The sequence below is a fragment of the Molossus molossus genome, unplaced genomic scaffold (genome assembly GCF_014108415.1).
Source record: "Molossus molossus isolate mMolMol1 unplaced genomic scaffold, mMolMol1.p scaffold_m16_p_23, whole genome shotgun sequence".
Classification (NCBI taxonomy): domain Eukaryota; kingdom Metazoa; phylum Chordata; class Mammalia; order Chiroptera; family Molossidae; genus Molossus; species Molossus molossus.
The window spans coordinates 20,145,164-20,171,667 of NW_023425359.1; the positions used below are offsets into that span (position 1 = coordinate 20,145,164).

Below are 26,504 nucleotides of genomic sequence, written 5' to 3' on the forward strand. Positions count from 1 at the left end.
TCTGTCCCTAGAACTGTGAGCTCAGTAGCAGTTGGCTTAGTTGTCCAGGGCACAGGGTTACTCAACATCTGGCCCTGACATAACAGAGCTCCCCAGTGTCCCAAGCCCCAGGGTATGTTTCTCTGTCAACACAAGCCAGTGCTACCTATTTTAGAATTTTGTTGTCATTGTGAAGACAACATCCAACCTCCAAGTCCTAATGTGTGTTCCAGCTAGGACACAAGAAACTGTGCACTTGCATATGGAATTCGGGTGTTTCGTTTCTTTGCTTTGTCATCCAGTGACAATTAGTCTCCTCCACGCGGTGTTGCAGGAACCCAAGCCCCGTTCATCTCCTGATGCTTCTCACACGGCCCTCAGTTCCCAGGGGAGGGAGGAGCGTGGTGATGGCCTGTCCATGGGTCTTACCTGGATGCAGAGTGTATCCTTCCTGTAGCCAGCCACACAGGTGGCTCCTCGGACGGCAGCTGGCTTGAACGTCCAGCCTTGCCAGGGAGAGAAGGCTGACGTGGGCACCGCAGGGTGCAGGTCACTGTCTCTGCCACGTCCGTCAAGCCCCAGCTCCCGACGGTGTTGGAGCTGCTCCGAGTGTGTGTCCCTTCCTGTTCCTTCATCTTCCCTCTTCCTTTACTGCTACCCGATGAGCTTTAAGAGGAACCGGAGATAAATGCCGATGTTCAGTTCACCGTATTGAAATGCAACTCCTACGGTGTTGGTATTTCTCCGAAGCAGCTTTACTTTGACCACCTTTGGGAGAAGAACTTGCTGATGTCAGAGAGGGGCTGAAGGTAGATCCGTTTAAATAGCAACAATTACTGTAAAAGCACGATGCTACCTATGGCAAAGCAAGGGTAAGTGGAGCTGTGTATTCTGAGAACACGGGTGGAGCAGAAGGAGGTTTACAGTTGTGAGTATGTGAAACACAGAGTTCATCCTTGTATTATTATTTATTAATGATTATTTTTTATATGAACAACTATAAACCTACTTTGGCCCCTCCCTGTATTGACTTGTATATATCCCTGTATTTGAGATGATGACATTCTTTATTTTCTGAGATTAGAACCTATTAGTATCTATCAATAACTATAAAAATCTAGAGAGTCATCAGAGACAAGGTTTACAAATATCAATAATGATTTTAATGACAGCTCACGAATGCGGAATACTTCTTACAGGTCATCCTTTCCCAACAGCACAGAAAGTGCCGACCCTCAGATACCACATTCCTCATTTCCCCAAAAACTTCACTAGGAAAGTGTTAAAGTGCCCTGGCCGGTTTGGCTCAGCGGTTAGAGCGTCAGCCTGCGGTCCAGAGAGACCTGGGTTCGATTCCCACTAAGGGCACGTACCTTGGTTGCAGTTTGTCCTTGATCCTGGTTGGGTCGTGCAGGAGGCAGCCACCCGATGTGTCCCTTTCACATCGATGTTTCTCTCTCTCTCTCTCTCTATCTCTCTCTCTCTCTCCCACTCTATCTGAACCAAAAATGGAAAAATGTCCTCGGGTGAGGAAAGTGTTGAAGTGACCATGATAGAATAATGAAAATCATTTTACATTGTAGTAAATAATGTAGATTATTAATTACAGTGTATCTGTTGAGTGGAAGGCCTTCCCAGGTGTTCTTTGATTCCCACGACAAACCTGCGTGCTAAATTTAATTTCCGTCTTGTCACTGAAGCCAAGGCTTTGAGACTACATGTGACTTGCTCAAGGTCACAGAACCGGGAACTTGAAAACTGGGTCTTGAACCCAAATCTGTGTCCTTTCAATGTAAGCGTTCTTTCTAGAACACAAACTGCCTTCATTTCCTTTTTGTGAATTTGGAGATTCTCACTCATGAGCTAGGTGGAAGATAATTTCATTTGAAAGTTGTGAAACTCGACCCCAGGTATGTCGAAATGAAACGGTCAAGTTCTCCTCTCCCCTCTCCCCCCCACCACCTGGCTTAGGACACCGGAGTGTGCAGGACAGTCTGTCCAGTGTCCATGGAGACCACAGCGCACTGCGGCAGGTGCGACTTCAACCTGACCAGCCACGTCTGCACTGTGATCAGAGGGTCCCACAGGTCCCCCGAGAAGCCGCCAGTGGAAGAGACATGCTCCTCTGCAGAAGAGACTGTCCACACGGGGAGGGCAGACACATTCTCCTTTACAGGTAACAGAAGGGGAGCCGCTGCCCGTGGTGTGGGAGGGGTAGTGACAGCTGCCGAAAGGCACACTGATTTCACTCGGACATCATCTCCCTCCTTAACCCTGTGGCAATTAATCCCGTCATCCTAGGGGCCAGCTCCTACAAGGTAATTCAAGGCATGATCTGGATTTGTTCAAAGTTAGCAGTTTCAGTATTTTTAAGTCTTACTTTAAACAAGGATGTGTGCCATTTTAAAGTAAATCTGTAGGGAAGAAAGAACAAATAAATCGTTTGTCTTTATGTGGCAATAAGTAGATAGTAAAGCTTTGTAGCGATGGAATGACACTTGGTGATACGTGTTTTTGAAGGATTACTCAGTCAGCTACAGAAATGATTGAAGGCAAATGTGTGGGGGACATTTAAGCAATCATCAAGTAAATATTAAACATCCGTACCCCAAAAAAACAAACCCCTCTATTATAAGAAGACTAACCCCATATAACACACACAATGATTTTGAGATGCCAAGTTTTTTTAAAAAATGGAAATTCTGGCAAAGGAGAGTAAAGGTCTGAGAAGGAGAATGAGCCCTTTTGTGTGAAGCAAAAAGAATGCTTTTGTGCACTGGAAGCATCTTTGAAAGACTGAACCTCACAGGAAAACCAAGTAACAAGGGTAAGAGCTGAGAGTGAAAAGGAGAAGAAAGAAATACGTTGGAAGAAAGAATAAGGAAACGAAATTAGAAATGGTGATGGGGTTTGAAGGGTGGGAGATAATAGGTATTAGCAAGGGATCATTTAATCTGCTATTGTAAAGAGATTTGAAAGCATAGTGACCATCTGTGAGCGGGTGGATGGGCTGGGTCTCCCAGCTCCAGAGTCCGTCAGGGATCCAGGTTCCTTCCACATTGTGGCTCATGGGGCTTCAGGTGCTGCCCTCATCCACACGGTGCAGCCTGAGTTGCCATTTCCTAGCTGTAGCCCGTTAGCAGGGGACAAGAATGGAATCGGAAGGCAGTGATTTCCTCTTTAGAAAGTGATGCACGAATAGCCTATATCACTTCATGACCCTTCCTTTGTTGAGATCTGAGTCATGTGACCACACCAAGCTGCAAAGAACACTGGGAAATGTAGTCTGGCCAGAATGGAAGGGAAATCTGGGGACTCACTGGTGTTCATCACAGCTTACAAAGGGCAGAGACCTTCTTACCAGAGAAAATGGATACAGAGATAATCTCTTACATTTGATAGCAATTTACATTTTATGAACTTCTGCCATATAACTTATTGTATACTAACTCTATAAAGTAGGCAAGGCAGGATTGATTGTTAGACATGCATGTAAGAAGAATACGGCCAAAGAACACAAGTGCATGGACTGAAAATTAATCCGCTGCAGACATGGAGAGAGAGCAGGTTGCCAGACAGCCAGGGGGACCTCTAGTGCTGACCGCTACCTGAGAATGAGTCACCCAGGAACCAGCATGCAACAATACATGCCTACACACAGACATACATTCATACCAACATGATGCATACACGCATGCATGCATCTGTACACAATGCATTCACTCATGCATACATGTGTACATATACAATACATGCATATTCAAGACTCCCAAGATCAATAAGTGGAAAATAGAGTTAAATAAACTTTCAAGTAATATCTGTTTGTAAATGGTAGCAGTTGTACTTCTGAAGTTATTAAAACTTAAAACTGAACTAAGACTTTTGGGCCACCGCTGAATCCTGCGGATAATTAGCTGATAAAACGTTTGCCCCGAAGCTCAGCAGATCGGCTCTGCTGTTCTGTGTAGGTGGGCGGTGTTCAGCTGTGTCTCCGTGGACGGGGAAGCAGGACAGAGTGGAGGGAGCGATCATTCCTATCCACTCCCCATGACAAGCGAAGTTCCCAGCCCTGCGTCTCATCACAACTATACCATAATCTATAGAACAAGTCAGTAAAGTAATATTAACACTGAGAGAACTGGTAAAATGTAGAACCATGAAACTGCAGGAGGAGAATTTGGCCAAACTGCTTTCCCCAGAAGAGAAGGGAATGGGAACTGATGAAGCGATGACATCCCGTGTACATCAGTCTAGGGCTTTTCTTTCCTAACCACCTCTCCAGTGTGCCCTGGCTCTCTGGTCGGAAAAGGTGAGCTCATTCTGTGCTATTCCATCTCTGTGCAGCAACACAATGTGGGGACTGCATTTCTGGTTCCTGGAATCAAGATCTGAGCGTCTTCTTTCCAGTGATCGGATTAGAGCCCTCAGAATTTTTTTTTGAGCGTTGAAAGGTTTTACTATTCGTTTTCAACATGATGGTAAACTAATAAAAACTTTCTGACTGTTCCATGTCTACTTTCCCAGAGGCGAACCTGGAGCCCTATACCACGTATGAGTACAGGGTCTCTGCTTGGAATGGCTACGGGCGAGGTTTCAGCAAAGCCGTTAGAGCCAGAACGGAAGAAGGTATACCAGAAGGACTGAGTCCCCCTCGGTGGATCACCACGGACAACCCTGAAGACGGAATAGTCTTGGCCTGGAAGAAACCCATACAACCGAATGGTATTAAACTCCTTCGACAGAGAATCACCCTAGGCCCGTAAATCCATCAGCCCATGGAAATGAGTGTAACCTACATTTCATTGCATACCTCTAACCCCTAAAAAGTATTTCCTGCTCAAGTAGACTTGAGGTTTGGGTCAGCTGATCATTCGTTTTTGACATAGAACTCACATATTTTGAGCCCCCCATTCTTTTCTTGAACCCCAGCCTGTATCAGAGTTGCTTTCACCAAACAAAGCACATTGTGGGAAGGAGAAGTAGTTTTACTCTCAAAAGTAAATTTGCCTGCCAGCAATGGGAAATGACCGTGAATGACTCTGATTAGCTATGTCAAGAACCCATCTCTTCCCTAAAAGTGCATATATTTAAGAACGGCTTGAACACAGCCAAGAGATAGCAAGTGAGAATTAAATAATGCTGGAGCACCCCATTCCTTCAGTACTCTGGGACATGTAAGTTGCTTGAAAATAGTGACAAGAATATGCCTCTCAAATACAGGCATGTCCCTGCCTCTTTTAGGTCCTATCACTTACTACATTCTTCTCCGAAATGGAATGGAACTGTTCCGGGGAACATCACTGACCTTCTCTGATACAAAAGCAACTCAGCCTTTTCAGGAATATTCATATCAGCTGCAAGCTTGCACACTTGCTGGGTGTGCCACCAGCAGTAAGGTAAGAGGGGTTTGCCTCAAGTCTGGACGCTATTACCCGCCGTGGAGACTGTCTAAACGTCTAGGTCGTGAGTGTTTCCAGCCACAGAAGACAGTGTTTCTCTCAATAGTGTGTTAAGTAGGGAGACCACATGGCAGCGCAATAGGTCCTAATGCTTATGCCTGAAAGTAGAGATCACTGGCCCTGCCCAGGTGGCCCAGTTGGTTGGAGCATCGTTCTGTATACCAAAAGACTGTGGGTTCAGTTTCCGGTCAGGCCACATTCCTAGGTTCGAGCAGAGGACCAGAGGCGATGAGCCCGGGCGATGCTGCCCAGTGAAGGCAGGAGATCTCCCCGAGGGCCTGGGAGAGACAATCAAACACTCCGGGAGGACAGTCCAGAGTCATTGTCACAGAGGATTCCCAGGAGAAGACAAGCACACAGCTCTGATCTGCACATGTAGTTAAGTCTTTTCTTTAATTGTTAATTAATTTATTTTTGTTACAGGTGGTTCTCCTTTTTCCCCCATTGACTCCCTCTTCCCGTCCCCTCCCCAGCATGGTTGTCCTAAGTCCATTGGTTACGCATACCTGCTTTTGTTCTGTGATTTATCTCTTCCCTCCCTTCACCCCCCTCTTCTGAGGTTTGTCAGTCTGTACCCCACATCCATCTCTGGGTCCATTCTGTTCATTGGTTTGTTTAGTTCATTATATTCTAAAAATAAGTGAGATCATGTGATATTTGTCTTGCTCTGCCAGGTCCCTCCATGTCATCTCAAAGGATAAGAGATCCTTCTTTCTCACAGCTGCATAGTACTCCACTGTGTACATGTACCACAGCTTTTTTATCCACTCATCTATTGAAAGACGCTTGGGCTGTTTCCAGATCTTAGCGATTGTAAATAATGCTGCTATGAACATGGGGGTACATATATTCTTTCTGATTGGTGTTTTAGGCTTCTCAGGATGTATTCCTAGAAGTGGGATCACTGGGTCAAATGGCAGTTCCATTTCAATTTCTTGAGGAGACACCATACTGTTTTCCTTTAGCTGAGCAGCATGTCGGGCCATGTGTGAGAACCATCCATGTCAAACATCCTGCCAAACTGTGTTCTGCGTTACAGTCTCCAGACCCCCAGGAACATGTCACCACTGGGGCAGGTGGCAGCCGATTTTCCCAATCACAAGTCAGGGTCTGAACAGTCCTAGAAAACTCAGCGTAGGCACAGCTGCAACCTACCAGATGCCCCAACGTTGGCTGAAAGGTGAAATCAGAGTAACTTAGGTGAAAAAAATAAACAACAACGACAAATGCAGCCCTTTTTGTCCCAAAGTCATAGTTGGACAAGGTTGAACAAATAACTGGTTGATTTGTTCTTTTTTTTTCTTCTGGGACGTCCGTACAGACACGAGAGAGTCATCCGGGGAATCACGGGAGGAGGAGGAAGAAGTCTGCCATGTATACTGTTCAGACCGTGTTATATGCAAGCCCTGATACAGCTTTTGCTCCATATTTACTGGTGCTTAAAATGTATCAAATCAGGCTGTTAAAATGCAAAGACACTCATGGGCCATATGGAAGAGTGTTACGGAGAGTTCTCTAGGAAGACAGTCTGCCAGCCAGATTTCACTTGTTTAAACTGACGGCTGCACTCCCGGAACGGGGGGACCTGTTGTCATAGATCTAGTCTGAGACTTCGGTAATGTATCCAAGGTCAGACGTAACTCTTTCCGTGGGATGGGAGGGAAGGAAGCGAAGACGGTCGCTGCTTCTCCCAGCCCCTGCTAATAACACGCCAGGCCAGACAGCAACCTTTCGAAACAAAGGCGATATTCTCATGGACCAGAACGGCTCATGGACTGCTAGATAAATCGCTGTTCACTGCTGTGTTTCAGGTGGTGGCAGCGACGGCCCAGGGAGTTCTGCAGAGCATCCTGCCACCGAGGGTCACAGCCGCCACCGCAGACGCTCTGCATCTGAGCTGGGATGTCCCCGAGAAACCAAACGGCATCATTCGAGAGTACCAGCTCCGGCAGGTGGGGAAAGGTCTCATCCACGCTGATACCACTGACAGGAGGCAGCATACGGTCACAGGTAAATCCTACCGCAAGAGTCTGTCACCGTGGCTGGGGGGGCCGAGCATCCCAAGGATGTGTGATTGATGTATGAGGTCACTACGGAAGGACGTGTTCTCTTGACATATGGTCAGATCCCACTTACCCACACTAATAGAAGAACCCACACTGGCAGCAATAAGCCACAACAGCAGATAACTTCAGAAATAATTTATATTTGGCTTTGATATGCATTATGTGTAGGGGTTCTGCATCGGTATTCATTTTTTTTTTTTTTAACCAGATAAACAGTAAGATGCATTTTTATTCCCCAAGGATACACTCATAGATAATAGGACCAGGGTAGCCAAGAATGTATTAGAAGGCGGGGGAAAATCAACCAGAGGCCAACATTTATCTACTAAGTATGCAATTAATACACAGAATAGTTGACAGTTGACTGGTTGTGACAACGTGGTATGATTAACATCAATTAATAATTGTATTATTTTCACTGTTTATTATAACAGTAGGTAATTAGCTTTAATAGTAAAAATAATAGTACAATATTATAGTACAATTATTATACTAATAATCGTATAATATACCAGTATCATGTTAGATAATTACTGGTAGTGATTATGATGATAATGAACATGTTTTAGCTTGAATGTCACTTCTGTTGGTGGGGAGGATTTTCTCACGTACGCAGCCTAGTTTTGCTTCCCTAACTCACCACCATATCCTTGCTTAGTCTTCATTGTCGACTTCTCGCTGCCTGATATTTTCCTCGGTTTTTTCTTTGTCTCTTTATGTCTCTTTCCTCTGGAATATGAGCTTGAGGAGAGCAGAGACCTTCTCTCCCTAGTTCAACACTGTACCTCTAGCCCCTAGAACAACCCTCAACACATCAGCAGGTACTGAGCAAATGTTTGGAGGAGTCAATGAACTTAATACATGCTACTATCCTGAGCACTGTATGTGTGTTACCTGATTTAATCCTCATTATAAACCTATGAGAATAGAGAATTATTATCCCCATTCCATTTTAAAGCCAAGAACACTTTGAGAGATGAAGGAACTTGGTTCATTATTTGGATCCATTGACTCATCCCAACGTTATGGAAGTCTCGGTTCTAAGGCCATGGACAAGTGTTTGCAAATGTATACTGTCTCCCCATTGTCCCCAGCCTCGCTACAAGGCCTCCGAGTGGTGGTCTCCTTGCGATGGACCCCTCTCCTTGCAGGGGTGTTCACACCAGGGATAAGTAAACTCCCACGGAAGTGCAGTAAAGCATGCAGCTGTGTGCCTGATTTTCTCCTAACTCCACGATCCGCTGACACACAGCGAGCATTCGGACAGACTGTCCTGTCCTCCAAAAGTGCCACAGGCCTGCTTAATACATATTTGGGGACCAGCACGTTTTCTTTGTGTCTGGGGGTCCTGAGCTCACTCCGTGCGGGTGGAAATAGGGAGAGCCCTCACCAATTCAGACCATCGCATGTGTCCCTTAAGATCTTGTTTCTCTAAAAAGGAAAACCATCCCAAGTCATTGAAGTAACACTGTTTCACATAATGAAACCTTACCTGTAGCTGGTGCTTTAGAATTTTAAAGAACCGTTTGCATTCGGACTCATTTGATTCTCATCATTTCCCTGTAGGATTAACTGAGGAATTTTTTTTCTTTATTGATTATAGAGAGAGAGGAAGGGAGAGGGAGAAAGATAGAAACATGGATGAGCGAGAACATCAATTGGCCGCCTCCTGCACGCCCCCCACTGGGGATTTGGCCCACAACCTGGGCTTGTGCCCTGACTGGGAATCGAACCGGCGACCTCTTGGTGCATGGGTCGATGCTCAACCACTGAGCCACACTGGCTGGGCTAACTGAGGAATTTTTTTTATTAACATTTGAAAAACCTACCTGGAGTCCCCAAAGCCTTGACTGCCACTATCTATAAGTAAGAAAATCAGAATACTGTTTAATCCATCACCACCACCATCCCGCCAAAAAAAGTGTTGCTGGCTTGCTCTGTTCTTAATGCTCTAAAATAATTAAAAATTATTGCTGCTCTTAAACTCCCAGGACTAGTGAGCAGTGAGAAGTTCAGAATAACAGCAAATACAATGTTACAGATGCTACAACCCAGCTCTAGACAGGATGTGGGAGGGATGTTGAAGGAATCTTGGAGGAGTCATGGACTGTCCATCCCAGAGTTCTGAAAGCCAAGTCAAGTCACAGTGAGACGTTGCAGCAGGAAATGTTTCACAAGAAGCTGGGATACGAGGCAAAGGAGTGTTCACCGTCTTACGGTGTCTGTGTATTTAGCTGGTGTTGACTTTAAATTGTTGCTAATTCGACTGGTTTGCATTTTCGGAACCCAGTATTTATATGCCAACAGACCAAATTCCACTGTAGCGTTCAAAGCAACAGATTGATAGCTTCGTTCATTATGAAAGAATTGCAAAGATTGTTTTTATTTAAAAAAACAAACAAACAAAAACACTTTACTCCACCAGGTCTTCCTTTTATTGTCCTTCTTAATGGGTATTTTCACACCAAAGAGGATTTTATGCACTTAACGTCATGTCAGAAATCTTCTTTTATTAGAATATATGTTTTAAAGTTTTTCCCACCATAATTTGACTTGCTACAAAATTCTAAAATGGAGAAAAGCCTTTAGAATCCGTTTGGTCCATTTGTCCCGTTTGAGATGGATTTAGAGAGCACGTCACTCGGGCAAGGCAGCCCCAAAGACACAGTTCTTTTTTGCAAGAGGAAATTAACCCTCGTTCAGCAGAACCTGAGCGAGTTCAGAGCTGCCCACGTGGCCCGCGTGGGCCGGGAACTGTGCTCCGGTGGCGTCCGGTGATCAGAAGCCCGAGATCCAGGCGGTGTGGACACATTTCACCTGCTCCGTGGTGAGCCGCCCGACCACATTCAGCACAGGCGTGTTTTACAGTGTGAATGGCTGTTTCATTGAGTTTATGGAAGGAGCTAAAAGAAGCAAGTGTATTTCATCTTTCATCTCAAATGTTTGATCGAATTGCTGCCTGAACCCCCTGGGAGAAATGCTTTGATTTTCTCATCATTCCCCAAACCCTGGCATTCCCCAGGTAAGAGGGGACGGCTAATGAAGTTGTCGCTCTAGTCTTCCTGGAGCCGGAAGTCTAGGTCTCACAAGGACCGCGGGGGAAGCCAGCACCCAGCCTTAGCCGCCTTGTCTCCGTGCTTATTTTTAATTACCTCCAAGCTCCAGAAACATGATCCGGTAAATGCTTTGTGGGAATAGTGGCGAAGGCACTCATCACGTGCGATCCATAAATTGCTTATAATCCTTTCAAGATGTTAAAAAAAGCATTAAGTAATTGAAGACAGGAAGTCCTCAGTTAATTATTTAGAGGTGTTATCAATGCTCTAAGTAAACCGAAGCGTTTTCTGCTATCGCACTGAGCTGAATTCCGAGGGGACGGAGCAGCTGCCATATTCTTCTCATCGTCGCTAATGCAAACAGCACACGGCAGCTTGTCAATAAGAGACCCTTCCAGATCGCTTATGACTAAACACGACCACCAGCCCGCACGGAGCAACGGGGTGTCAGCGAGGGCACCGGCTCGCTTTGGGTTACCACCGCTTTAGACGGGGGGCCTCCTGATTTCGGTACTGGGGCAGCGGCAGGGAGAAGGGATTAACGACATAATTAGGGCCACTGAGAATAAATGAATTAATCATGTCCTCTTTAGCAGCAGATATGATAAGGGCTTATGTGTTCCTTAACTCCTGGGGAAATGTGTTTGTTTCTTTTTTTTTTTCTTCCCCCTAATTCATTCAAAATCGACGTTCACGTAAAAGGGAAGACGCGCCAACATTAAGTTGTCAAGGGGAGAGGTCTGCCTTCCATCCTCTGGTCCTCTGGGAAGCTGGTGAAACCGCCTCTTGCCAAAGCAGCACCAAGCGTGCGAGTTACAGAAGCGCTACTGCAGGCAGGCGGAACCAGACGTCCGCTATCCCTTTCGGAAAACAGAGGACATACTTTGACCACCAACGTCACAAAACACGGAAACCCTTTCTAAAGGGGTTTGGCATCTCCATGATTCTGGATGATTCTGTACGTTCCCTGCGGTAGCATTTATTATACTTTGTTGCTATATGCTGTTCTCTTGTTTCTGTTCCTCACCTAGTAGGCAAAGCCTTTTAAGGAGAGAAACAATGGCCCTTATCTCTCGTCTGCTGCGATGGGCACTTTGCTTCTCCCTTAACACATACTAAGTATTTAAAATATTTGTCGAGTGAATAAATGTTGAGTAGCGGACTAGTATCGGAATGCCTACATGTCATTTGGAGCACATGTAAAATGGACACTGTCCATGCATCTAAATCTCGAACAGGAATGGGCTCTAAAATATGTAAGGCCTGGGGCATAATGAAATCGGGGCCCCCTGTTCAAGTCATTAAGAATTTCAGGACAGCCTGGCCCCTGTGGCTCAGTGGTTGGGCATCAACCCAGGCACCAAGAGGTCACCAGTTCAATTCCCAGTCAGGGCACATGCCCAGGTTGTGAGGCCGATGCCCAGTGGGGGGCGTGCAGGAGGCAGCCAGTCGATGTTCTCTCTCATTGATGTCTCTCTCCCTCTCTCTTCCTCTCTTTCTAAAATCAATAAAGAAAAAAAACTTTTTTTTTTTTAAATTTCAGGACAGTTCAGCAGGGGGTTGAGCCAAGCATGGGGCCATTCTGTGCGAGGGAGCTTGCGTGACAGCCCAGGTCCCACACTGTGAAGCCAGCCTCGCCCTCTGCAGTGTGGGTTGATTGGCGGGACGTTGCTGTCATGGGGGCAGACAGGAGGAAAACTGAGCGGGCAGTCATGTCCCCGGAACGGTTTCAGGAGCATCTTCTGTAGTTAGTTTCTAGTGCCCTGGGCCGTGTTTCCCTCTCTGCCCCCTGCCCACAGTCACCCCACATCAGACCTGTGAGAACAGAAACGACAATTCATCTTGTTTTACTTTTCCCAAGTCGGAGGAAAACGTGCCTGACTACAGCTGCCTGGACACTGAGACTGAATGTCTCCCCGAAATCTCAGAGATTCCAGGACACTGTGCCTGGCCGTCGCTTCCGATCGTCCCGATAGTCTGCCCACCGCCGCTGGCCCTCCGCTTGGTGCCCCTGTGGCGGAGCAGCGACCTGCCACCCAAAGCCACGTTTACATTTCTAGGGAAGAAAACGCTGCCTGAAAACGTAGGGGAAACAGGCCTCGGTTTAATCCGACACCAGACTCCAACGAAGAAAAATATTTCTTAAAAAAGTGTTAGAAATATCAAAAGCAAGGGTCTGTCCTTGGACTCTCTTCAGAGTAGGTTTCATGTTCGTCTCAGTTTGGGAACACAGTCTGCCCAAGAACTAACTCATCGAGGATCAGCTTCTTGAGATGGATCTGATCACTAAGATACTGGAGAGGGGGGCCCAAGCTGTGAGCAGACTTTTACATGAAATATAGAAGTCAGACACATAGAACTATAAAATACTTCATATAGCCTCTATCTAAAATATTCCGAAATGTAGAAGTACGCTGAGAGGTTTGTAGCAAGCGATCAGAAGTGAAAGTCGTGAAGCTACCTTACAGGCATTTACAATGCACTGGCCCCTGGGTTTTGAAGTCCGGTTCATCTGAGACGCCAACTGAACCCACACTTTGGAGCCTCGGTACAGGAAATGGACAGTGACCAGGGCCGTTCACCAGGAGGCAAGAAATGGGCTTGACCGAGTGGGATGGGGAGCTGCAGAGACGGATGGATGAGACTACCAAGAAAACGGGGCTGGAGCATGTGAACCCCTGAAATCTTGCTCACATTTTGTAAAACACATCGTGATGTGAATGGACCTCTGGGGCAATGTTATGAGGTCTCGGTGCATCAGTCTTGAACATACACATTTCCCCGTGGGATCTGGTTAACCTAACGGGGGTTCCTGATACAGTGCGACCCCTCACAGCCAAGGCTGCCCGTAACGGTGGAGGTTCCTGCGAATCCCCATGAGCAGAGGTGCTCTGAGCAGGATCCCTTAATGGGATCACGAGGTAGATCAGGGCGAAAGGAAGGGCTTCCCAGCACCCGGACTGGCGTGTGTGGGTCAGGTGGGCTGAGCCAACATCCAGTTACCTAAGACAGGTTATTTATCCACCGGGCGTACCCTACTGATGACCCCCTGACAAAATCTCTTTACAGTCACCCAGGCCTCTCACATGTGACTTAATCACTAACCACATCGATTGGGGGAACTTGGGGGTTTATATATTCTTTAGGGCTCTTTAGTGGTAATTCTTTAGACTGTAACAGGTGACATAGCAGGATGACGGGATGAGTGCTTTGAGGAAACATTGGTGATCCAAAATTATAAAAGACACATTGCCTCTTCCTGGCTATTTATCTGGAGATGAAAATTTAGAAACAAGCGGTTCCCTAGGGAGTATATCACATGTAACTTCCATAGATAGGGGTTTTGTTTTCCAAATCATATTTTTATGATCCATAGGCAGACTTCTTGTGGTCCTTTAGCACACATTTGCTCTTGAAAATAATGTTACTTGGAAGTGTAATTGTAATGAGTTTGGTTATAATATGCCTCTTTCCTTAAAAGAGAAAGAACATGATCCCCTATAGGGAAATTCGGGTAATTTGCAGACACAGTGATCGTCACGATACTGAAATGTTAAATACTTGGCTCTTCTTCACACATTTGCCTTTTCCCTACTCGGCAGCAGCCGTCTCCTCTTTTCATTTGGTGCTGAGCACTTGAGTGATGTTTTCTTTTCTCCTCCTCTTTGACTTCGAGATTCAGTTACAGTCAGAAGGGTCCCTTGGAGACATCTGTTTCCCTCTTCTCGTCCTGATCAATTCCCGAGTCCTTTTCAATCTGCGGGCCCTCGTCATTGCCTGTTGCTAATGTTTCATATCTATCGCACGTTAAGGACAGCCGATAGAGACTTCCTTCCAATGACAGCAGATTCCAGTAGAAATGTGTTGATATTATTGAGTTTTGCCGAGTCGTCTATGTGGACGGTCATCGGTGCCGGTGACTCATCTATGGCTGATGGCAGCGGATACTCTCCTTACAGAGGACTTGAACCGAGCCCGTTCATAACCTTATCCCGCAGCAACATGAGAGAACTCAGGACCTGAAAAGGAGACTGTAGACAATCATGGATTCAGATACTGTCTTCTCTCAAATTAGTCTGCAACCCTTGTAAGAAGTCTACACTGTGATGCCCACAGTTTACAGATACGGAAACTGAGGCACCTTGAGGTCAGACCACTCGCCCAGGGTGATCGTTACCAGAGGGGTAAGAGTGAGAATTCAAAGAGTCTAACTTCAGACTCTGTTCTCTTAACGGCTACGCAGCACTGACTCAGGACATGAACTGCAGTCATATTCAACATGGTCGTATTTAAAACATAAAATCCCCACTGGATTTTTTTTTTTTTTTTTATGTTGCTGAAAGTTTCACTGGACTTTGAGCTATGGATGTTATCATTTTTCTTCTGAGGCTCAAACTGCCTGCCCCAACTGCTCCGGACCGTATATCTCAGCCCAACTGTTCAGATTTCTAGCCTAAACCCACTCTTTCTTATCTCTGTGATCATAGGTGCATTCTTCTAAGTCTAGACGCCTCAGCCTCCTTATCTGTCCAATGAGCAGGTGATGGCAGCCCCTAGTAGAGTTAGTGAGGACCTCGGTTGTGCTGTTATGACCCGGGAAGTGTACAGGTCTGCAACTACTAAGTAGTCAGTAAACTTTAGCTACAATGTTATGTATGTGATCTAATCATCAACTTCCTTGAAAAGAACTGCATTTCTCATAAAATATGTTCAATTAGAATATGGAATCCAGTGACAAGAGGAGTAAAAGTAGAACAACAACAAAAACACCTGAGGTGATGATGATGATGATGATGATGATGATGACGACGACTGAAGTCTCATTAACATCTATTACTTCACTTTCAGCAGCCATGGTTCTGTCCGACAGGAAAAAAAAACACCTTAGAGACTGTGTATTGTTCCCAAATGATGTTAGTTTTTGTGATTATTTTCTGCAGCTAGAGAAGAAAGTGCTAGTGAGCAGATGCTGAAGGCCGGGATGCGGATGAAATTATGAGGAAGGACCCGTTTGCTCAAATCACTCTTGTGTTGGACGTCATGAGTCATTGTCTCACAACCCTGACATGGTCATGGAGCACTTCTGTGTGCTTGGTGTACTTTAAGCATTATTTCACAAGTAATGAACATTTTAAAACAGGTACTACTAAGGCCCGGCCGGTGTGGCTCAGTGGTTGAGCGTCAACCCCTGCACCAAGAGGTCGCCAGTTTGATTCGCAGCCAGGGCACATGCCCAGGTTGTGGGCCTGATCCCCAGTGGGGGGCGTGCAGGAGGCGGCCAATCAATGTTCTCTCTCATGGATGTTTCCATCTCTCTCTTCCTCTTCCTTCCTCTCTCTCTAAAATCAATTATAAAATTTTTTTAAATAAATAAAATAGGCACTACTGGGGAATAAATGATTTAGAAAAACTCAAGATACCCTTCTTACCCTCAAACTGCTTACATGCTAAGTGAGAAGTAAGATATTCAGATGACATGGTGTTACAAGAGTCAAGACCCCCCTTTTTCAGTAGTGGCAGTAAATGGGGGACATCATGAGGCTAAATCAGTTTTCTACTGCAGTCTCTGACCTTCCTTCTTGGATGTTTCCTTCCATTTTGTTCTGAGCTCTTTATTTTATCATCTTTAACATTTTCCCATAAGCTTTTATCAAACATGCATGGCTTGGGCATGACATGGATCTTGCATCATATTCCTCATCTGTAAATCAGGTAACTAACAGAAATTGTATAAATCCTCCATTGCAACCAAAAGGAAGATTACAATCAAATAAGTATCTGTATCTCGTCATTACGCTGATAAGGAAACGCAAGGGGCTTTGAAGCGAAACCCTGGACCAGCTCCAGCTCCAGAAGAGAGTTGCTTTAGCAGAGAACCCGGACCACTGCTCGGATTCTCAATGGACCACTTAGTTAATTTTTTCATTGGTTTAGGAAGCACTACCTTGTGACTGTCCCTCTTCAAAGGATGCAGTGGTGGGTAAACCAATGCCCTTGTTCTTCCAGAGCTCACATTACAAGGGGGCTGACAAACAGGGAATCAACAGATGTAATAAAATACCAGATCTTGTTGAAGGCGAGGGAGGAAGATAGCAATTTGAGGGAATAAAAAGTGTTGGGTGGAGAGTGTAGGTAGAGGGGTCAACACCTTTAAAGATGGAGCATTTGGACAGAAATCTGCAGATAGGGACAGAGTGGTACATGAATGTCTCTGGAGGGAAAGTCATCCCACGGAAGGAACACAGTGTGTGCAAATGTAGTTCAAAGTTCAGGAAAGAGTAGTGATCATTGAATGCATGTTATAACTAAGCCCAATTATTAGACATACTAGATAATAAGTTCTATTCTTAAAAAAAGTTTTTTTTTATGAACTTTGGCATTGTTTGGATTTTCCCAAGAATCAAGGCAAGACATGTTAGCCTCAATATACTCCTTGCTGAAACCCGGTGAGTCTTAAGGTTGTTTGTGCCAAGAGAGTGCCATTCACATAATTCACTTCATCTTCTCAGTAGCCTTAGGAGGCAGGTGCTAGATTTCCCATTTTACAGATCAGTAGATCAAAGTAAAGAGAAGCTAAGTAACGTTTCCAGGGTCACCAGCCAGGAAGTAGGAAAGTTTAACAACAAAGAACGTCTGTTGTAAATGGAGCATCGTTTTCCCCCAGAGATCTTATTGAGCAGCTACTGTGGTGTATCATTCTAAATACAAAAAAGTAATAAGCACTGTCCCCTCATCAAATGATGTTTAATGTATGTGTAAAGGCAAAGCCAACGTTCCCCCTGAAAAACTACAGAAGTAAGTGTGAGATCTTCAACTACGAGCACGTGTGGTGAAATGCAAAGTTTTGCAAAGGAGGGGAAGGTTAGTTGGTGTTAATGTTAGCTGGAGGCTAAAGAACACTGAATCTAGCATCCTTTTTTTATTTTTTCCCCACACCTATTCATATAAGAAGCAATTCCAGAAACCAGGATGGTTCGGCTGGAGAACAGAAGACTCAAGGGGAATTTGATAACTGTCTACAAATATTTGAAGAACTGTCGTGTGGAAAGGAAATTAGATTTATTCTGTATGTCCCTAGGGGTAGAAGTGATCAAAAGAGTTCACCACAATGGAAGGAAGGACTTTCAAACAAAACAAGAACTCGAGAGCTCTCTAAATGTGGGGCGGGCTCTTTGGGGTGTGGAGTGTTCCTGTCGCCTGGACGGGGCAGGCTCTTCAATGACATCTTGTTCAGGGGGCTCAAGAGAAAGATGGATGGATGGATTCCAAGGATGTTGAGATCTCTTCTAAGGCCGCGGATTTGTTATTTCATTGGTGATGAATGAAATTTCCACTCATCCGGAACAGCTTGTGAAGTTCCTGTCCTCACTAGCGGGTGTTTTCTGCTCTTAGACATTTTTGGGGTATCGTATCGACACCGCTGCCTGCTACTTCTGGTGCTGAGTTGACAATAAATAATCCTCTCCGGATGAATTTTATTTCCTGTTTGCTCTTTCTAGGTCTCCAGCCATACACCAACTACAGCTTCACTCTTACAGCGTGTACATCTGCTGGGTGCACTTCAAGTGAGCCTTTTCTAGGTCACACTCTGCAGGCAGCACCTCAAGGTAATTAAAATACCCAGGATTTGGGAGCAGGAGTTTTTCTATGGCATTTCTAAGTAAACTCTCTCGACTCTTGTGTAACAAACAAGGAAGGAGGCATAAAGTCAATAGATACGAAAGAAAAAGAATAGTCTAGGTTTTCATTTTCAGGTTTGGTTCATCGATAAGCCTCCCAAGTTGCAGTGTGCTTTCCATTCTTTAAACTTTTCAGGTTTATTGTTACATAAAGGTTACTATGATTGTATACTTGGATGTGAAATTCCTCCAAAAATCAGAAGGTAAATATCTCTGCAATGCCTGATGTAGTTAAGCGCCATGCTCACTGCTGAAGTTGACTAAAATATCCTCTAGAACTTGCAACCAAGTTCAGTGGGAAGAAGGAGGATTCAAAAGGTGATGTTCAGAAAGAACAACTGCACAGAATGCTCAGGTTAATCTGTGGAGGGAAGGAGTACAACCCATCCTGACATCCAGAAGGATTTTGTGCACCAGTTAGTTGACTTCTGAGATGGACCAGGAGGAATAAGGTTTTGACAAATGAACAATAGAGGAGATGTTCAAACATGGCTCGGGGGAATACAAAATGAGATCATCACTTTAGAAGGCCAATTGACAGTATCTATTCATTTTTAAATGTGAGTCCCCCCTGACACCGCAGTTTCATTTTAATTATCCATGCCAGAAATAAATCTCCCCCTTCTACACAAGGAGGCATGTACCAGGGTGTGCACTGAATCATATTTTGTTTATCTAAAAGCAAAATTTTGGAAGCAAATTAAATGCCCCTGAGTAGGGGAATTACTAAATAAATTCACGTATATTCACATTGTGTAATTGTATGCATCAGTTTAAAAAAAGAGATGATCCGTACATATAAAGAGGAGGTTATAGAACTACATTAATGTATGTTATTTTTATGTATAAAAAACACACATAGAAAATGATGTTTATTTCCATAGATAAATAACTGCTTAGAAAAAAATTTTGGGAGCATACACACCCATCTGATAACAGTGGTTACCTGTGGGATGGGTGGTATCATTTTACTTTTAGGAGAAAAACATGCTCAGAAGCTTAGGCTAGTGATCAATGAATTATTATTATTTTTAATCTTTATTACCTGTCTATTTTGCATGTGGAAAGGTAGAGGCATAAATAAGTTTCTAAACAGAAACAGAATGTTAACTAGCATCGCAGAACCACTTGTCCATTACTCTGCTAATGAAAGGGATTGTTGTACCTCAGAATATTCGACCTGAACTTCCTACCAGTAAATGGGGAATAAAATGGAAAATTCCACATAGAGACATATGGGTCCTCCCCAGGAATTCACTAATGATGTTTTCTATATAAAGAATGCTTCATGTCAAAAAGCTTAGTGTTCCTTTGAAAGGAAGAAACCAGCAGTGGATTTTTTGGAAAGGTAAACTATCAAATGGATACTTTGAGGATAATGGATCATTTCTAAAGGATCTACCAGCCACTTTTGGCTGAAACTCAAGCCTGATAAAATAACAGGGTCTCTCCCTCCAGTTTGCTCATGAAATCCATACATTTAAATTCTTAGGAAATAAGTGTCTATTTTCCCACAAACCCAACAGAATTTCTTGAAAGGACCGCGATTTCATGACTTAAAAATTACAGCTTTCAACAGCGCAAGGGAGTGTGAGATGAGAAATGTTATCCTTGATTTCCCTTTTTCTAGACTTTATGCACCTCTCCTTGAACACAAATAACTGTGTAAAGCAGTCATAAACTAAATGGGCTTTCCTCCACAGAAAAAACATGGATTTAGAACCCATTTTCTGGCTGCATAAGCGCCATTTGTGAATAACTTGTACGTGAAACAAATGTAGTCGGTGTGTTTAACTGGAGGGTGGTGAGGAAACCAGCTACCAGTGACGTTAAGTTCTGTAGTACTGTAAAGTGAAAACCAATAGATCATCGTGAATCAACCCAAGCAGCGCTAATTATGAAATGCCTCTTTGAGTGAATGATATGTAGATTGAAGTCCTAAAATCTGAGTGTCCTAAGTGAATATGTAGAGCAATAAAAGAAGCATTTGTCTGGAGCCACACTGTGCACTTCGCACTGCTCAAATATTTTTTCTTTATTGATTTTAGAGAGAGAGGTGGGAACATCGATGAGAGAGAACATCGATTGGCTGCCTCCTGCATGCCCCCCACTGGGGATTTGGCCCACAACCTGGGCTTGTGCCCTGACCGGGAATCAAACCAGTGACTTCTTGGTACATGGGTCAGTGCTCCACCACAGAGCCACACCAGCTGGGCTCATTTCTCTCTCATTTTCAAGCTAAAAAAGAAAACAAGATCATATATATTATGACCTCATCGATCAGTCGGACAGTATTCTCTACAATTTCACCCTCATAGAAAACTGTGGTCCTTTCGTCACATAGCAGGATGTCCGGGTTGTTACTGTCTGTTTCGGAGTGGCCGTCACACCAGCAAGTTCTCACTCGCTTTGGAGTTCAACCATGTGGTGTCGAGGGCACGCCGTCCTCCAGCACAGACCATGCGAAAAGAGAGGGAGAAATCCGACCTTCTCCATTTCATTCCGGATTCCTCCTCTTCTCCCTTCTTTTCCCCGTTGCTGCCCAGATACAGTCTTCAGATCATCACACAAGTAAACAAGAGCGCTTGGTTTTTCTCACTTCAGTTTCCTTTGGTAAATGAAACCAATGGACGCAGGCTCGTTACCAACCTCAACAGAGTTGATACACATCTGAAACTCAAGTTGAACTTAAAACATGAAGCAAACCCAAATGTTGCTTCATTTTTTTTTTTTTTTTTTTTTGGCGGTGGTGGTGTTAATCCTCACTGAAGGATATTTTTCCATTGATCTTTTTTTTTTTTAGCGAGAGTGGAAGGGAGAGAGAGAAACATTGATGTGAGAGAGACAACTGGTTGCCTCCCACATGACCCTGACTGGGGTCAGGGATTAAACCTGCAACCAAGGTATGTGTCCTTGACTGGAAATCAAACTTGCGACCCTTGGGTCCATGGGTGGACACTCTTACCACTGAGCCAAACTGGTCAGGCCAATGTTGCTTCATTTTATTTCATTAACTCCTCCACATCCACAGGCTGTACTGACTAGTTCAGACTGGAAACTAAGAAATCTTTTTTCATATCTTGATGATTTTTAACACATCCTTCAAGGCGAGAAAGACTTGAAAGCAAGAAGAAGGTTGTGAATATATTTATGTACTTTCTCTTAAATCAACAAATTAACATCATGTTTAAGTCAGAATTCTAATTAGTGGGTTGAATCATCTAGTGGATGTTGGCAGAAAAACTCAGGAAAAAAAATGTACACTGTGATTTGTGGATTTGTCTAAGTATCTAACATAGAGTAAGCTCTCAGAACAAAATGAACTACTTTCTTCTCAGGAACGAGTTGTTCCTTAGCAAATCCTGAACTTTGAGCCATTTTGAAATCGACCTTGATTCTTTTCGGATGCTGCTAAAGAAATTGCATTTGAATTTCCTGAATTTTTTTTCTTTAAAAGCTTCCGGATCTTACCCTTAACTGAGTAACTTACACAGGAGAGGAAATCAAAGAAAAACTATTCACTAAGGGAACCTAATATCGAAATGAGTTTTTAAAAGCTAAAGAAAAGCTGAACGCTCAGAACACACCTAGGTGACAGCATGGGCGGTACATTGAGCTCTCTCATCATTAGGTTCTCCACCAATATGTTTGTACAGTTATAAAAGTCCTTGAACATTTGCCCTTGAGTTACAGTTATTTGTGTACATCTTTTATCCTTTATACAGAATGGTAGACCCCTTGAAGGAATGAGCCACCTCTAAGTCATCTTTTAATTGATGGAACTACCTGGCGTGCTTAACATAGTGATTGACAGGAGATGTAGTTCCAACCAATGTGTTCCGTCAACATGTATCAGGCATTGTGCTAGCTACAAAGACTGATAAATAAGACAACAAAGATCCCTGCCCCCCTGGAGCTAATCATGTACTGACACAGTAGAAAGAAGGAGATTTGCAGTCATAACAACATGCAAATAATGACACTATCAAGGAAAGAAGGGGAATATGATGTTAGGAGTGTTGAGAAGGACATAGAAACAGGCTTTTGGTGGAGGGAAACTAGGATGTGATCCTTTTATAGGGTTCAAGTTAGAGTTGGGGAAGGGTGGGCAAATAGACCTCCCTGATAAGGGGATGTTTACACACACTATTGAAATGTGAAAATCAAATGCAAAAATATCAGAGTGTCGTGAGCAAGAGGGTTCTAGGCAGAGGGAGTGGACGGGCTAAAAGCCAGAGGGGAAAAGACTTTGAAACGTTCTGGGGATAGAGAAGCATCTGATGTGGATGGAGAGAAGGGTACCAGATTGGCCAGAGGCAGAAAAACGTAGGGCCACACAGGCCATATCATGAGGAGTTGAAATTATGTGAATAACTTTAAAGGGTTGTATATTTTATAAAGATTGCATTGGCATGCGTATATATAGCGTGCACTTCTCTAAAGATTACGATGAAATACGGCAGTAAAGATACAGAGAACAATATGTGTCCAGGGTAGAAACTGCAGGACTTGATGACAGATTGCTTTTGGGGTGAGAAAAGTGGAAGTCTCAGGGTAATTTTTTTGCTCCATAGTATGGATAGATGAACACGATCGGGAAATGAACAGATTGTGGACAGGAACATCAAGGGTTCTGTTTTGGATGCTTTAAGTTTTCTGCGTATAATTAGTCATCCAAGTGGATTTGTCAAGTAGACAGATTCATGAGTCTGGAGCTCAGGAGAGGGTTTTAGTTGAGTGATGGGCATTTGGGAGTGTTCAACATGTAGATGATACTGCAAACAGACTAAACGGAGACCACCAAGATGGTGAGTTTTGGAAAAGAAGAGGAGAGGGAAAGAGGGAAGAGGAGAGGAGACCACTCCATCCCTGAGGACTAGGCCACTTCGAGGTCCAGTAGGGGAAGGGACCCAGTAGGGCCAGAAGGAATGGCCGAGAGAAAGGACCAAAAGAAAGAGCACATGGTGTTTCTTTCTCCGAGAGGCAGAGAAAGGATGCTTATCTGGCGAATTGGATAATTCAGGTAAACACCAGGTTATATGACTTTCATCAGGTCTCGATTACATTCAGAGTAACAGCCAAGATGAGAAATTTCCGAGCCCTGCTTGGATGACATTCACTTCTTAAAGGCTATAACCAAAGCAATAAAAAGATACGTGTGCCCCTAATTAGGCATTTCCCCTCCAAAGTAAATAAAAAATGTGTTTTGGTCACTCACCATCAGATTTTTTTTTTTAATCAAAAGATGAAAGTATCATAGTATGTGGGGTGGTGCTGGGATTTTTGAGAAGGTGTTTATTGTACCCTAACACTGAAACCTCATCGTGTTGTTTTTGCCAGGAGTTTGGGTGACACCTCACCATATTATCATCAACTCTACAACGGTGGAGTTATACTGGAGTCCGCCGGCAAAGCCCAATGGCCTCATTTCTCGGTATCAGCTCAGTCGTAACGGAACCTCGGTTTTCCTGGGGGGCCGTGAGGAACAGCATTTCACTGATAAGAACCTGGAGCCCAACAGCAGGTAAACTAGAAGCAAACTTGACTGATATTACTGTTACATTTTTAGATTTTTCAGGGGTGAAAAGTGTATGTCTCTTCCTGAAACAACATTAAATTAATTCATTCATCTCATTGAATAGCTGATGAGATCATTTCATCCACTTCAGCTGTCAAAGACCCAAGTGCTAACTCATTATGTTCCTCTTCAGAATACATGAAATTGCTTAAAAATCTTCTAGATGGCCCTGGCCAGTGTGGCTCAGTTGGTGGGCGTCATCCTGGTCACCGCAAGTTTGCCGGTTCAGTTCCTGGTCAGGGCACTTGCCTGAGTTTTGGGGCTTGATCCCCAGTAGGGGGCATGCAGGAGGCAGCCCATCAATGCTTAGCTTGCATCAATGTTTCTCTCTCTCCCTCTCACTTCCTCTCTCTCTAAAAAAAAGTCAATAACATTTTAAAATCTTCTAGATGACTTAAAAGCATGAGAATTTTGTATATAAAATACACAAAGTATTCAACTTGAAAAATGATCTTATCTTCAAAAACATGCCTTCCTAAACTAGCAATGAAAAAAAAATTAAAGAGTGTTGTTTTTCATCAACTACCTTTTCTTTGGTGTAATGTTTCCTCTGCTTGCCGCGCTGTGTATGGACCTGAGTGGTTTTAGGGAAAAACAGTGCCACCTATTTGCAGTTCATTCCCGTTCATTTCTCAGCAGAGATAAAATATCTTTCAGATCAACAGCTGTTTTATTGCAGAGAATAAAGATCAATTTAGTTTTATTGTAGAGAATAGCAGATCAATTTAGAAACATCTTCCTCTAAACATATTTCTCTGAACTCTAACCCATTTAAGAATGGGGAAGATTAATTGGAATCCTCCACAGAGTACCAGCACGCTCCAAGCCTTCCCTGAAATCTTGAAGAAAAGCAATGGATTGCTAGAGGGTGAAGAATAACATGGGGAGGGACAGAAACAGTGATGATCTGGGGACAGTGCTGCTCGTACTGGACAAATGACCATGTTGAGGGTGCAGTTTCTGAAGCCAGAGCAAAGACTCGCATGTTGTCACAAGTTTAGGAGGAAGTAGGGGTAGAAAAAGCAGCCACCGTTGTTCAGTTATCTTGTGCCTTGCCTTAGGACAATTTTTCCCCCAATACAGGTACGTTTACAAGTTGGAAGCCACAACTGGAGGTGGGAGTAGTTTTAGTGACGAGTACCTGGTACGAACACCTCTGTGGACACCGGGAGAAATCCAGCCTCCATGTAATATCACAGTCATGGGCCCTTGCTCCATATTCGTAGCTTGGACGCCACCAGGTAAAGAGATAAAGTGTATGTGTGTGTGCAAAACATTTTAGAGAAAATTCATTGGGATTGGGATGGATATGTGACTTTGGTCAATCAGAAGGAAATCATCTATTTCCTGGATAATATAAGTAAAATAATCCAAACCATACTTTTGCATGTATGCATGCGTCAGTGTATGATTGATTGATTGATTGATTGGTAGATAGATTGATGTAGATAAAGATGTACAGATAGATACACAGATATATGTTATTCTATGAAACAATACTTTTTTTCCAAGTACCAGAACCTAAAAATGTCTTCTTCTTCATATATGTCTAAGCTAAAGTATATCGTTCTGAATTACATCGGACAGTCATTTCTGCAGGACTCCCTAGAATGGATCATTGGCGTTATTGGATTCCTTCTCCGTCATAGCAGTAAGAAGGGGGTTCAGGGAGATGATAGCCCACTTCACCCATACACCTCGGGTGGTGACCCGTCATGGGAGCTGAATTATCCTGTAAGCCCAGAGCCCCCATCCAGCCAGTTCGTCCCTGGTGGGTTGCTCCGGGGGTTTGGTGCATTCTGTTTTGATGTCAGCATCATCCTCGGGTAAAACCCTAATTGCATCGACACAGTGCAGTAAGGACTGGAGGGAAATCTGCCTGCTCTTTTAATATAAGGGACCTATGGAGGTTTGGTTTCAGTAAGAGTATCATTGATTCATGGGTTCCATACACTTCAAACATAACGTGCTTTTATTTTTAACATTGACTCTTAAGCTGAAGTTGACACATAAAGTTAAAGCAAACTCCTATTTTCCCTGTCAGAATAAGTTTGCAGTTCAATATGGAACTGAAAATAATTGGTTAACAGCAATTTGGCCCTTATTGAATGCATTCCATAAAGTAGCTAACAAAGATGTATTTTTCACTGAATTGAACAGTGATCTCAATCAACACAGGTAATATAGTTGTGAAGATAACCTAAAGCTTAATATAAAAAACTTTCATTCTCATGAACCAACACCCTTCTGATGTCATCATCTAAGATTAAAGACAAAAGGGTCTGTTGTGTTTTTCTTTTCATCAAAATCGCAGGAGAAAATCTAAGAGCTTTATAAGAAAAACATTTAAGTTGCGCTAAGATATGAAATATGAATGATTTCATCCACCTTTGTTTTGAAATAAATATCCACACATTAAATTCAACAGAACACAAAGGAATAGCCAGGAGTTCCAGTACGTGTCCTGAGTACTGTAATTATTTTTTATTTATTGATTTTAGAGAGAGAGGAAGGGAGAGAGAGAGAAACATCGATGCGAGAGAACATCGATTGGCCGCCTCCTGCATGCCCCCACTGGGGATCAAGCCCACAACCTGGGCATGTGCCCTGACTGGAATCGAACCGGTGACCTCTTGCTGCATGGGTCAAGGCTCAACCCCTGAGTCACACTAATTAGGCCTGAAGTA

The 26,504-nt window shown here is 43.8% G+C and overlaps 1 protein-coding gene across 1 annotated transcript in view; it reads left to right on the plus strand.

Annotated features, from left to right (window-relative positions):
• USH2A (usherin) overlaps positions 1-26,504 on the plus strand; it is a 534,168-nt gene that overhangs the window by 392,812 nt on the left and 114,852 nt on the right. Inside the window, exons 51-57 of the mRNA XM_036277426.1 lie at positions 1,951-2,155; positions 4,504-4,701; positions 5,221-5,375; positions 7,250-7,448; positions 18,060-18,167; positions 23,580-23,763; positions 24,901-25,058. Coding sequence (XP_036133319.1) covers positions 1,951-2,155; positions 4,504-4,701; positions 5,221-5,375; positions 7,250-7,448; positions 18,060-18,167; positions 23,580-23,763; positions 24,901-25,058 — 1,207 coding nt within the window. The remainder of the gene's footprint in view (positions 1-1,950; positions 2,156-4,503; positions 4,702-5,220; positions 5,376-7,249; positions 7,449-18,059; positions 18,168-23,579; positions 23,764-24,900; positions 25,059-26,504) is intronic.